Source organism: Sesamum indicum, linkage group LG9, assembly GCF_026168435.1.
Source record: "Sesamum indicum cultivar Baizhima isolate 11 linkage group LG9, ASM2616843v1, whole genome shotgun sequence".
Lineage (NCBI taxonomy): Eukaryota > Viridiplantae > Streptophyta > Magnoliopsida > Lamiales > Pedaliaceae > Sesamum > Sesamum indicum.
This window is the reverse complement of record NC_142665.1, coordinates 6,903,547-6,916,493: the sequence shown is the minus strand read 5'-3', so window position 1 is coordinate 6,916,493 and position 12,947 is coordinate 6,903,547. Positions and strand designations below refer to the sequence as shown.

The following is a 12,947-nucleotide window of genomic DNA, read 5'->3' as shown; positions in this document are numbered from 1 at the left end:
TCCAAGGTAAAAAAGGAAAAGAAATGACAGCGGTAGATTTCAGACAGTGAATTCTGTAGCGTCAGTCACGGCCAAGAAGTAGGTAAAAAGCAACCAATAGAGTAATACTAAGAACGAAATTACTGTACTGTAGTATTATTACTTCTCCACCACGACTATGTAGTCTGAATTACTGTGCCGCCCCACCTAATCCGCACCCCCCCCCCCCCAACCCCAACCCCACCTCACCATTCACATAAACACACACAAACAAGAAAGAGAAAGGTTTGTGAAAAAGGCAGCTCTGGTTGGTTGCTGCTGTTGCTCCATCTATCCATTTTTTTGTTTGAAAAGTTTGAAAAGAGAAAAGAGAAAAATTCCCGTTCTGGGTTGTTCATCCATCTCCATTCTGTAGATCTTTGCCGATTCTTTTGTCTGAGTTGGATCCGGGTCGACCCGGCGTTGATCCCAGTTGAGATGTGAACTCTGCTCTGAAGAGGGGAAAAAAGGGGAAATGTCGGCTTCTCTTGCCGCATTTGAACGCCCTCGTATTGGGAACTCTAATACGGTAATGGTTTAACGTCTGTTTCTGCTTTTTTCTCTTTTGGGAATTTGTTTTTTTTTAAATTTTGGCGTGTGAGTGGGAAGAGTGATGCAATTGGTGGGCGTTTTTCTTTCAAATTTAGTCAAGTAAGTGTCAATGTTGGGTTGGAAATTTCTCACTGAGTTCAAAACTTTCCCGTTTTTCTTCTATTTAGACTGAACCAGGGATTGTTGTAGTTTGTTGTCATTGGTGAATTCTTGGTTTCTTCATCTTTCCACGTTATGGGTTGTTGCTGTTTTAACGATTTCCGGTTCTGAATGATTTGTAGATATTCAAGAGCGGGCATCTACTCATATCTTCAAAAGGTTAGTGCTTTCAGACTTGTGAAGAAGATAGTCTTAAAATTTGAACAATTTGCTAATGTTACCTATCATGTACTGTATATTGTGTCACACTTGCTTGTGATGACTTATTATTGAGTGAGAAATTGCTCTGGTTTAAGTAGCATAGACATTTTAGTACAGTGATATAATCTTTATATTGCAATTCGCTACATCATACGCAATTGTGCCTCATTAGGGCTTGATTGTATTGTGGTTTAATGACTGTACGTATGTGAAATCTTTTGATTTAATTTATGTGTTAGTTATTGTGGTATATTATATTGACTAATTCAGCATTGCATCTACTATGCATGCGGAAATAACAAGTAGGTCTCAGATCAGATCCAAATATACTCTTCTTCGAGTTTGTGTTGATTTTTCACGAATCAACTTCTGAGGCTGTTGTTTCAAGCTAACTAATGAACTCAGTCTGACTTTATGAGGTTGTTTATGGATTCTTCATTCAATGCTGCACCACCTCTGTTATTACCGCACTATAGCTTAGACTCTTGTATGCTCTTGCAAGGAACTTGATGATGGTCTCATGGAGTTTGAGGGAACCTAAACTTATCTGCTTTTCATTTCCTTTTCTGTTCTCAGTTTATCTAGGACATTCTGTTCTCAGTTTATTAAGGACTTAGAAGGAAGAGTGAGAAAATGATGTTAGTTATTATCTATCGTTATAATTCTTTTGATTGCATACTTCAGTTGAGGTGATTTTATTCCTTTCAGTGATTGATGTCCTTTCTGCCCAATTTGTGGAAGGTAAGAAAGTACGTGTCAGATGGTATGATGTCCCTCCACTACTGCTTCATCCCTCTCAAGTCATGTTTCCCTAGAAAACTGAAAATAGGGTCCACCAAATGGGGCAAGGGGAGTTTTTGTATACTTTTATTCTTCCCAAAATCTGCTTATTGCTGGCATTCACTAGTAAGGGTGAAAGTCCCTGTTGTGGTAATTTCTTACTAGAAAGTATTGGATACAGTACAGCATTTTTTGTTTCAGAAAAAGAAGACTATTCTCATTCTTTTTCTTTCCTCGAACAAGAAATCGGGGTTTAGTAATGCCGCTTACAAGTTTGAATCTGAAGCTGTTCATGTTTGTCTTGTGCTTGTGGCCAACTGTAGGATCTTGAAGAGGCTAACTATTATCTCATGGCACGGATAGAAAACTGCTCCTTAAACTGAAATTGCATTAAGCAAGCATTTTATGGTGCTGGTGAGGGTTTTGACATTTACATAATGGCTAGTAGGCTGATCGTGGTTGAAATATTGGGTGTTAGTAGTAGCTGCAGAAAATATAGGTTTTGAGCAGCCAGAGCAACTTCTTGCCATTTTCTGGTGTCAGATACTCTTTACCCTTCCCAAGAAGAGATGGGATAATTTCGAATGTCTACTTCTTGCATGTCGGTAGATCTAAAATAGTGGTCTGTTTTAACAATAGCTGTTCTATCCATTCTGTGTCAAATGAAGCGCAAAAAATCAAAAGATACACTTGACAAGAAGCATCACTCTGTTAATGCTCAGATGAAGAAGTGAGTTTATTCTGTGTGCATATGAGATGTGGTACACTCAATAAATGATGTCACCAATGTTAAATTAGGACATTCTTGTTTGTGTCAGGTATCCATTAACCACTAAACTTCTTGCAGGGTTAGGGTGGAAGTCTTGGAAGAAAAGATGGTTTATCCTTACACGTACTTCTTTGGTTTTCTTCAAGAATGACCCTGTTAGTTCCATTCGCAGCCTTTGTTTCTCCATTCTCTGATGTGCTGTGCAGTAAAGTTAATTCAGCGAGATGCTTACTTGTTATATCACTGAGATATGCAGCTCTTTTTGAGCAGTTTCATATTACCTTATTCGCTCAGTCTCCAATTTCATATTATCTTCACCTGTAATCTCAAGAAACTTCTGTCTGTGTAGAGTGCACTTCCGCAGCGTGGCGGTGAAGTAAATTTGACTTTGGGCGGCATTGATTTAAATAATTCAGGGAGGTATAAATGAATCATTTCTATGTCTCTTCAGCTACTTCTGTGTTTCTCCTGCATTGTTATGATGTCTCCCTATGTTCAGTGTTGTTGTTAGAGAAGATAAGAAGCTACTAACTGTTCTGTTTCCCGATGGACGCGATGGACGAGCATTTACTCTTAAGGTGCCTGAAAGATCAGATGTTCATTCCTATATTTTCCTGTGTCACTTTGTACGACACCTTCTCTTTGTGGTTGTCCTGTACTTTGCTTATAGGAATAAGTTGGTCTTCCTTTTCTGTTTCTAAACTTCAGGCGGAAACATCTGAGGACTTGTATGAGTGGAAGACAGCCCTTGAACATGCTCTTGCACAAGCGCCAAATGCTGCTCTTGTGATGGGCCACAATGGGATATTTAGAAGCGACACTAATGATACTATTGAGGGGTCTTTCCATCAATGTTTGTATCCACTGATACTTTCTTCAATGTTCTTCTATAAATACTGTTTTGGAACTTTCTATATCAACCATAATTCTTCTGATTAGCTGATCTTTTACATGCACAAATCCTGATGGAATACCTTTTGATTCAGGGAGGGATAAGCGTCCAGTGAAGTCTTTGGTTGTTGGACGCCCAATTTTGCTTGCCCTAGAAGATATAGATGGAGGCCCATCCTTCCTAGAGAAGGCACTTCGGTTTCTTGAGAAGTATGGTAAGTTTTTTCGTTTTGCAATTTGGAATTGCCAGCAATGCACCCATCTGAAATAATATTGGATGGGATTGTGAAGCTATCTTGAATTGAATATCAAATTTATTTGAGGCCCTCTATGTCTCTCATATCATATATACCTGTTATTTATTCTGCTCCTTCTAATCAACCTAAAAAAATATTAGATTCCCTACATCCTACAATTATGACTTTGGTTTTGAGAACAAATGAATAACCTAATCTATATTAGTCCGCTGCATTTGCGTCCATATTGTGACCCAGCTATTTCCTTTCCTCTCTTCACTGTATATTCTGAGTATAATTATTATGTATAACAGGAATTAAAGTAGAAGGGATTCTGCGGCAATCTGCAGATGTTGAGGAAGTGGAGCGAAGAGTTCAAGAATATGAACAAGGTTTGTTTGCTCTAGTCCAGGTGCTTGAGGACATTATTTTTTCCCTTGCTGCTATGACTGCATTCTCTTGTACTTTGGCTGATTGTGATTCAGGTGTAGGTTAATTATTTGTACTCCATTATTCTGTTTTGATATGTAAAGTTTATGGTAAATCAATTTGTAGAATTCTTGATTGTTCATAGATAAACGAAAACATGCTTGCTGATTTATTTTGATTGCCTTTCTCATTGTTATCTTACTCGGTGAGAAAGATGAAGAGCAGAAGACTTTGGCATTTTATGTGTGCTATATCAAAGAACGACTCGGCTGTTGTTTCCTTTACATACTCTCCTATTCTGCATTTGTACTGTCATGCCAAATTGAATATCAAATTATACACTACAAAGTATGAACATTTTAAAAGTTACTTGATTGTAGGCAAGACTGAATTCAATCCTGATGAGGACGCTCATGTTATTGGCGACTGTGTTAAGGTTCGATTACCATCTTGGTACTGTGTTCTTCTGTTCTGTTCTGGTTTAATTTAAACTGATAATTACGGGAGTTACCTCTCCTTCAGCATGTTCTTCGGGAGCTACCTTCATCGCCTGTTCCTGCATCCTGTTGCACGGCATTGTTGGAAGCCTACAGTAAGTTTCTGTTACATAATTTGCTCCAGATGTTTGTGCCAGATTATCAAGCCCTTGTGTTTATCTTGTTATGATTGGCTGTGGTTTACTGGTGTTCTGATAACTTGGTTTCTTTGTTGCTATCTTGAGAAGAAATTGACCGTAAGGAAGCTCGTCTGAATGCAATGCGCTCTGCCATACAGGAAGCATTTCCTGAACCCAACAGACGCCTGTTACAGCGGTATGAGAAGCTGTTGTGCTTACATGCATCGCTCATCATCGAATATATATATCTAATAGCTATGTGGCACATTTCTCTCTTCTCTTGGAACATTAGGTATTTGATGTGTTAACCATTTTCTTTGGTTGATTGCCAATGATATTCACTTTATATAATCATATTAGAGGAGATTCTATACTTTAGGTTGCAGTCACACACATGAATTTGAGGTTGTGTTGTTTCAAGCGATTGAAGCCGTTGTCTAATGCTTTCTTAAAATATTCCAGTTCTACAATATTGTGAACATAAAAAGCTACATTACTGGTTAGGTGTTAATATGATAAAATGTAGTGGCATCCAAGTGGTAAATGCAGTGGATGGTGAAAATAAAAGGAGAGACTGGAGTGAGGTGATAACATTACCTGAGAACTCTTCATTGCAAGTCCAACCAAACTATATTGATTAGAGTCTCACATAATCCCTGATCAGAAAGCAACAGTTAGATCAGAGATAAATCCCTAGACAATTATGGAAGGTTGATAAGATAGTTGCATCTTTGGCTCTTATGTTCACTAACAAGGTCAATATGCAAACAATGGAGCATAGAAGGAATCTTCTGCAATGAGACATGAGCTTCATTATGGATTTTATCTTTCATAACATGTGTCATCTGTTGCAATCTCATTTCTTCCCTGTTCCTTGTTTGTAGAATTCTTAAGATGATGCACACAATTTCCTCTCATGCTTCTGAGAATCGGATGACTCCATCAGCAGTTGCTGCTTGTATGGCTCCATTACTTCTCCGCCCACTTTTAGCTGGTGAATGTGAATTAGAGGATGACTTTGATATCAATGGAGATAATTGTGCCCAGCTTCTTGCTGCTGCAAATGCTGCTAACAATGCTCAAGCAATTATTACGACGCTCTTGGAGGAGTATGAGAGCATTTTTGACGTAAGTTTGTCTTCTTTGTCAGTTTCTAAGTTGCGAGGTGCCTAGTCTTTTCAAATACCGTGGTAAACCATGCGGTGCCATGATTTCATATATCTCCTCTGCTCATTCCTCTTGCGTCTTGTTGTAGCTATCTTCATACCTTTATCTATGTTCTGCTTTCTAGTCATAACGACGAACAAGGTTGGATACGCACCACCCTTGAGAACCCATGTTTCTTTATGGTGGTAGGTAGCTACTAAAGTGTTGGAAATGGTTGTAGTTAGCTACTCAAGTTCTTGAAAATATTCCAAGTTCCAACTTGTTACACGTTAGCTGAATGATATCAATACAAAGTCCTATGCTTTGCTAAAGCCAAGCCTGTGGGTCGGTACTGGTACTGTAGATTTTTGCTGAATGGGCTTATGAGGTCCTTCTGCAAGTGCAAGCTCTTAGCTATTTAGTAGTCAGCAGTCTTTATGCAGGATTTTGTTCACCACTACAATTTTACTTGGCCAAAGGTATATTTTAGCACTACAGAACATCCTATGGTAGACATGTTTTTCTGTTACAAATGTTGCTCCATACGGCTTTTTTAGCAAACTAGCATTGTTATTTTCATGCACAATTTATTATATATTATATAGATCATCCTTTTCACTGTTACTTGAAAAGTTGTGAGAAGTGCTTTACTAATTACTATGGTTCCGTTTCAGGATGATAGCCTGGACCGATCCTCTATGTCTGCTGATTCTCAAAGTGATAACAGTGGAAGTGAAGATACGAGCAATGATGAAAATTCCGATGTAAAAGTCAATGGTTATCATGATGCTCAACATGAAGTCGACCCTGAAACAGATTTGGATTGGAATCGCAGACACAGTGGGAAGTTAAGTGAAAGCAGTGGTTCTGCTGCTAGCGATCTTTATGACTATAAGGTTCTCTCTCCCTCAATTCCATACTGTGTGCATGCTTATGCACGTGCTCTTAAGTGACTCTGAAACTTAGTTGTGTGGTCAATATGCATAGGTGGAAAATTAAGAATTTTGCTATTATTTTGTAAATTTGGGCCTAGATGGAGCTCAGCTCAAGTTGAGCTTCGGGTTGAGCCTATTTGGGGTCAGCCTATGCCAGAAAAATAATTATGCTACTTGAATCAATGTAAATTGTATGTTTTGATTACTTAAAATCTGTATTGTTGTATTATTGATTATGATCAATATTTTTCTTGTTATTGTATTATCATAGAAAGAAGGTTATCTTGTGTTTCCTACACTATATAATTATTTAAATCATAGTATAATTATTATGTTGTCCATCATATTATAGGATTACACAATAATATAAATTTATTATTACCATCAAGATTATGGTTATTAAGCATAGAAAAATTATTACTACTATTACTGCTATTGTTATTTATAAAATTAGAGCATATTAAAAAAGGTAAAAAAATAAAAAAGAGCCTATGACTGTGCTCGCGTTCAGATGCTTATATTTTGCCTCAAGCTCAGTAAAGGAGCTTGCACTTGAGGCAACCGAGCTGGCTTGGCTCATATTACAAGCCTAACTTTGTACCACTATAGAGATTGGTTTTACATAATTTTCCGTTATATAGACTGCGACTTCTGCATGCTAGTTTCCTTCCATTGGCTTTGTCTCTATACTGACTCTTCTTGCTTCAATTGCTTGTACCTTTCTCTAGAACTATTCACCAAAGTTGCTTGTGGTGCTTTTGCTAATGCTAGGCCATTGGAAATGATGGTTCAGATGACGGATCTCCCCTGCACAAACATTCCATGGGAACAAACTTAAATCCAGCACTGGACACTAGAGCTGTTAGTGATTCTAATATTTCAGTTAACGAGCAACAAGACCGACAGAAGGCACGTGAAAACATGGCGGATGCTTCTGCAGAAGTTCTTGGGAATGAATCTCAGCGATCCATGGGGGAAATTTTATCATCTGTGGATGAAGAGCTACATCGATCCATTCCTGGACCTGAATTATTGGCTGAGAAGCCAACACCCAAACTTACCAGTGCCAACATCAGTAGTGCCAAGAAGTCAACATTCTGGGGAAAGAAAAATGTGAGTTTTTTGCTCATGTTGTTGGGTGACTGAAAATTATTATACACAAGGTAATGTTTGAGAACGCACAACAGCAGCGAAAGAGAGAGGGCAGTGGTTATGGTTGGAGGAGGGGACGTTATAGTTTTATTGAGGAAGTAAAACTTATTACAAACTATACAATCCCTACTAATAAACTGCGAACTTGCTTAACTGAGTCTGGGCAAATATTAATAGTATGTGTAGACTATCTGTCTTAACCTGTCCCCAACTTGGCTCAACTGATAATCATCCTTTATTCTGATTTAGTGTGTATGAACCATGTTCTATATTAAGCAAATATGTCCTCAATGTTATTCTTTCTATGATTGCTTGTAGTCATTATGCATGGTCATGTACACACACTCACACAAACTGGTTTATAAACTATATCAGAGATTTGACTTTTATCTTTTCCCCTCACCATTATTTGGAGCTTCCAGAGCTGATTGATTCGAAGTGGTTTTCTTTGTTTTCAACATTCATCATGGTGATTGGGATTCCAATATCAATTGTACGGCTTCTCTTTGAAACAGTGGAATGCATATATTGCATGTATTACTGCAATAGACTCAATTCTTATTTTGGTCTTTCAGTAATACAGTCCCTACAGTTGATGATGGATAACATCCAGATAAGCAAATTCTGAAATATATTGAACTCTTTGGCCTATCACTCTTGTCCTACAATGTAGCCCGATTTCTTCAATGGTTTACTCAGAATGTGGATCCCGAACCTTTAGATCCTTGATTATATGGCAACTAGATAATCTATTTACTGCAAGTATTTTGATTTTTCTGTCTGTGAACATGTTTGTTGGGCTTTTTGCCCCTGCCTGGTGGGGGTAGGAATTGCTTATAGTTTGATTTAACTCATGAGTTGTATTGACTAATTGATTGTTGGGTTTATCTGCATAAATTTGGCAATTGTATCTCGATAAATCTTACAGTTTGGAATCACACCAGCTGATTTTTCTACTCATGCAGACGAGGAAAACTCCTTCAACAGAATCAATCGATTCTTCTGGAGAGGAAGAGTAAGATTATCTACTATCATGTTTTACTTTGCTTTTGTCTAATCTACAAATTGTTCTGTATGCAAAAGCTCATGAGACTTATATGCTACACTTTCCCTAGAACCTTGGAGATTTTACATGAGTATATATATCATATTTCAAACATTGGTTTTCTCTCAAATGCAAGAGTTATTAGTTTCCTCTCTTCCTCATTTTGAGCTTTATTTAAACAATTAAGAAGTGTGTAAATCCTGGGTGAGAAGGTTTAAATTTGCGGCTGTGGTACGGATGAGAAGGAATCCACCGCTATACATCCATTTATTAATTGAGTATAATTGAGTGTGTGATAAATGGGGGCTTGCTCATTCATAACTTATTTGTAACTAGAACTCTTTGAAATAGTTTGACACAGCAATGTAACCAATTATTTCTCAAATTTAAGTTGTTCCCATTCCCCACCCAGACACGGCATTGCACTCTGAGCTTGACTTGAACCATCAGTCTAATAAACACAGCTTGACATTTTATCATGTTTTGACTTGTGAATTTTAATGGTTTCAATATGTTCCTTGAACTCTTTGTGAATGGAGACATAGCTCTTACTTCTATCTCTGGAGGATCCCTATGTTGATTTTACTGTTTACTAAATAAGTCTCTAATGTTTGCTTATGAAGAATTTATTAGAGTTACTCTCATTCTCTATTTTGTTTACATCATAGCTATTGATCAATTGATAGTTGATGCTCGCCTTGCCTTCCCAATGTGCTTCTTTACTTTGGCATTTTTTTTAAATTCAGTAGTTCCATTATAGGCTTGCCATCCAGCGATTGGAAATTGCAAAGAACGATTTGCGTCACAGGATTGCAAAAGAGGTAAGTGTTGACATTCTAGGAATGTCGGTATTTTATGTTACTGGGTAGGGTTTGATTTAGGATTTGGCTTTCCACCTACATTAGGCAAGAGGAAATGCAATTTTGCAAGCTAGCTTGGAGAGAAGGAAGCAAGCTTTGCACGAGCGGCGGTTGGCACTTGAACAAGATGTGAGTGTTTGATCCTCAAGCAACATATTGAGGCATTCTAACTAAACTATTGTCATGACAACCCTCAGTTCTACCTTGGATTTAAGAAATTTACTATATGATGCTCATTTTGTGTATACTTGGAAATCAATCTTCATAATTTTTCTATGTTATTTTGTAAAAATTAGTCGAAGTAGACTGCTAGACTGTAACATCCAACAGTTCAAAGAATTATTTTACTATTTTAAATGGTTTTGTATTGAATTAATATTTTACTGGCATAACTTTAACATGTTAAGAGTCCCAGATGAAGTTTCGAGTATTTAATTTTATAAAATTCATTGAATTAAACTGCCATACCTTAAATTTGTATCCTTGAGTTAAACCTTATAAATTCGTTGAGGAAAACAATTGTATCATTGTTAAGAGTACAGGGGATCAAGTGTGACAGGATCAGAATACAGGGGACTTTAAGTGTGATTTACCCCTTTATTTATTTGAAAAAGTTTGCAGCATCATGCACATTCTTCTCAGTCACATAAACCATATTCTCTGTCCCTATTCCTTCCCTGCATATGGATTGTGTAAACTGACCATGTATTTTTTCTTTAACAGGTAGCAAGACTGCAAGAACAGTTGCAAGCTGAGAGAGATCTACGAGCTGCTCTGGAGGTGGGCTTGAGCATGTCTTCTGGACACTTTTCTGGCTCTCGTGGCATGGATTCCAAGGTTGCCTGCATCAATTATTTTATTTCTCTGATCAATCTGATATTTATTTCTGGATGCTGAAATGTTCTGTTTACATTGAAGACGAGGGCTGAGCTTGAGGAAATCGCCCTCGCTGAGGCAGATGTGGCCAGATTGAAGCAGAAAGTTGCTGAACTCCACCATCAGCTGAATCAGCAGCGTCAGCATCACTATGGCTCTCTTTCTGATGCATGCGATCGATATCAACACGCTGCAAACCAAAGTTCACAGCAGTGAGTCAAATGTCTTCAGATCATCTTGCATTCTCTCCTCTTATGGGCTTAGGGATTTCCCTTTGATGATGTAGGATTGTGTCTTAACTGCCAGTTATGCAAGTCTTGTGTTCAATCCACTTTTTTGCATGCTAAGTTCAGGATTGACTCATACTGCTTAGTTATAAGACTTGCACATACTACATAATGTGGAATTTCATTTTTCTTGCAAGAGAATTTGTCTACCTGCATGAAAATATTCATACATCGGAAGATGTTGGCAGTTCTCATATCTCTTTTGCCCGATTTACTTGCGGTGTCAAGTACATACATCCATGCTGTATGGCTGTGCATGTAGAGTTTTTGGCACTTCTTTTCTTGGTTTTGGAATGGGGTTTTCATGTGAGGTAAGTTTTAAGAAAATGACAGGGAAATGGATACAGGTCTTGGGACATAGTTAAACTGAATGTTCAATTCGGCTGAAGTTGTAAATGTTGGAGCAAAAATTTAGCATTTGTCGGATCCTGTACTTTTGTACTGAAGTAGCTTAATTCTACATGCAGGAAATACTTCCAGCAAGATTTTGACACGACGCTTGCTGTTTGTAACCATGAAAGGAAACAAAGGACAGAGGTGATTGCTCTAACTATTGTTTTTATTGTTTGATATGTGTTGGATAAATCACATTCATTTTTCGGTTCCTTTGTTCTAAAAGGCTTATTTTTTATCACCTGTTCTTCAGTTCTATGCAATTCCTGTATTCTCCTTGAAGTTTTAGCTTGTTTGCCTAAATGTTTCCTTTATAAACTTCGACCAATCAGGAGATGATGTTGAACCCATAGTTAACCTCGAAGGTCATTATAGTGGGGCTTATTAAGTACCACGAAATGTGCTATCTTTCCTGTCCTTCCACACATGCCATTTTGTGCTGTCCACATTAATCAACTTTTGAAGTAGGAGGTGAAAAAATTTTAATTTCTCATTCTTGTTTGTCTCACATTGCTACTCTAACCCATAATGGTCGCAGGAGTTGTTGGGCGCCGACCTGAGAAATATAAAAGGACAATTATTGGCATCTGGCAGCAGTAGTAGGCTGCCTTCTCGAAAGTTGTTCATTGAACCCACAAACTCCATTGATTCTAAAAGTGCCGAGGCATCCACAAGTTTATCCATGGATGATCTTTGTGCTGTCGATTCTGCATCTTTACCTTCTACTTCTAGGGCAGCTGAGGTAAGACTCAAATTACTATGGCAGTTTTTTGTCAACCCATAAGTAAAAGGATAGAACTGGTAGGCTAAGGATGTTTTTCCAATATCATGGAGTCTAGGGAAACTGGTAGTAGTTGTCCTAAGAATAGCTATTTGATCTTGGGGTTGGGAGTAGCGAGTGCCATGTCTTCCATGTTTCTAATGTTCTACTAATGGGACATTTTTAGTTGAATATTTATACCTAAAAATGATTTGTTTTTTGATAAAAAAATGCGGTATTTGATCACAGGTGATGGATTATCCTCGACATCCATCAGCAGCAGCATCAACTTTGGTAGAATTGACAACACGTCTTGACTTTTTCAAGGAAAGGAGGTCTCAGTTGATGGAACAACTCCACAACCTGGATTTAAACTATGGATCTACACCCCAGGATTTCGTGTATAAACCCTCATCTCCTCCATGGAACTAACCTTGGGTGCTTCTGATGAGTGTTTAAAGGAAAAACGGACATCATTCCTCTGTATATTCTTTGCTGATTAGTACATAGATGCATTTAGTGTTTGCCACGCTTTGAGCATTCTTCCCTTAGAACCCGTCTCGTTCTGTTTTTGGTGTTGTGACGTATATTGAGAGTGTAATTAGTGTGTAGGCCGTGGAAATCATGTTGCTATAAGAAGTTCAGTGCCCGATGCCCCAAAAGGATTAATAAAACTTTATTATAATTTGTATCCAAACCATTGGATTGAGTCGATTAAACGTATTGAAGCGCATATTCTGCTTGTACTTTATAGCTCTGGTTGACAATTTCAAAGTCATAACCGTTAAAATTCTTGCAGCTTGTCAATGCCCTTGTGTTGTATTACTATGACAGGCAAGACA

At 37.8% G+C, this 12,947-nt stretch overlaps 1 protein-coding gene across 3 annotated transcripts; it reads left to right on the top strand.

Moving 5' to 3' along the window:
- Nucleotides 1–219: 219 nt before the first annotated feature.
- LOC105170930 (rho GTPase-activating protein 7) lies at nucleotides 220–12,838 on the top strand. Of its 3 annotated transcripts, none has more exons than XM_088884570.1 (22): nucleotides 220–547; nucleotides 852–888; nucleotides 2,558–2,634; nucleotides 2,829–2,899; nucleotides 2,979–3,057; nucleotides 3,188–3,332; nucleotides 3,466–3,585; nucleotides 3,921–3,998; nucleotides 4,416–4,471; nucleotides 4,558–4,627; nucleotides 4,757–4,847; nucleotides 5,536–5,779; nucleotides 6,472–6,693; nucleotides 7,504–7,845; nucleotides 8,850–8,899; nucleotides 9,690–9,750; nucleotides 9,835–9,918; nucleotides 10,513–10,626; nucleotides 10,708–10,877; nucleotides 11,420–11,489; nucleotides 11,884–12,087; nucleotides 12,355–12,838. In XM_088884570.1, the coding sequence occupies exons 1-22, from the start codon at nucleotides 494–496 to the stop codon at nucleotides 12,535–12,537; spliced, it is 2,622 nt and encodes an 873-aa protein (XP_088740696.1). In that variant the 5' UTR covers nucleotides 220–493; the 3' UTR covers nucleotides 12,538–12,838. The 3 variants fall into 3 exon arrangements, with proteins under 3 accessions (XP_088740696.1, XP_088740697.1, XP_088740698.1); XM_088884571.1 differs by having other exon boundaries at nucleotides 221–547; nucleotides 4,760–4,847; XM_088884572.1 differs by lacking the exons at nucleotides 220–547; nucleotides 852–888; nucleotides 2,558–2,634 and adding an exon at nucleotides 2,671–2,689.
- Nucleotides 12,839–12,947: the final 109 nt, after the last annotated feature.

Excerpts from the sequence above, each read along its gene's own strand:
- LOC105170930 (XM_088884570.1), top strand. The coding sequence starts at position 494 with ATGTCGGCTTCTCTTGCCGCATTTGAACGCCCTCGTATTGGGAACTCT. Across the intron at positions 3,999-4,415 it reads AGTTCAAGAATATGAACAAG|GCAAGACTGAATTCAATCCT; the intron begins GTTTGTTTGCTC and ends ACTTGATTGTAG. Across the intron at positions 8,900-9,689 it reads GATTCTTCTGGAGAGGAAGA|GCTTGCCATCCAGCGATTGG; the intron begins GTAAGATTATCT and ends GTTCCATTATAG.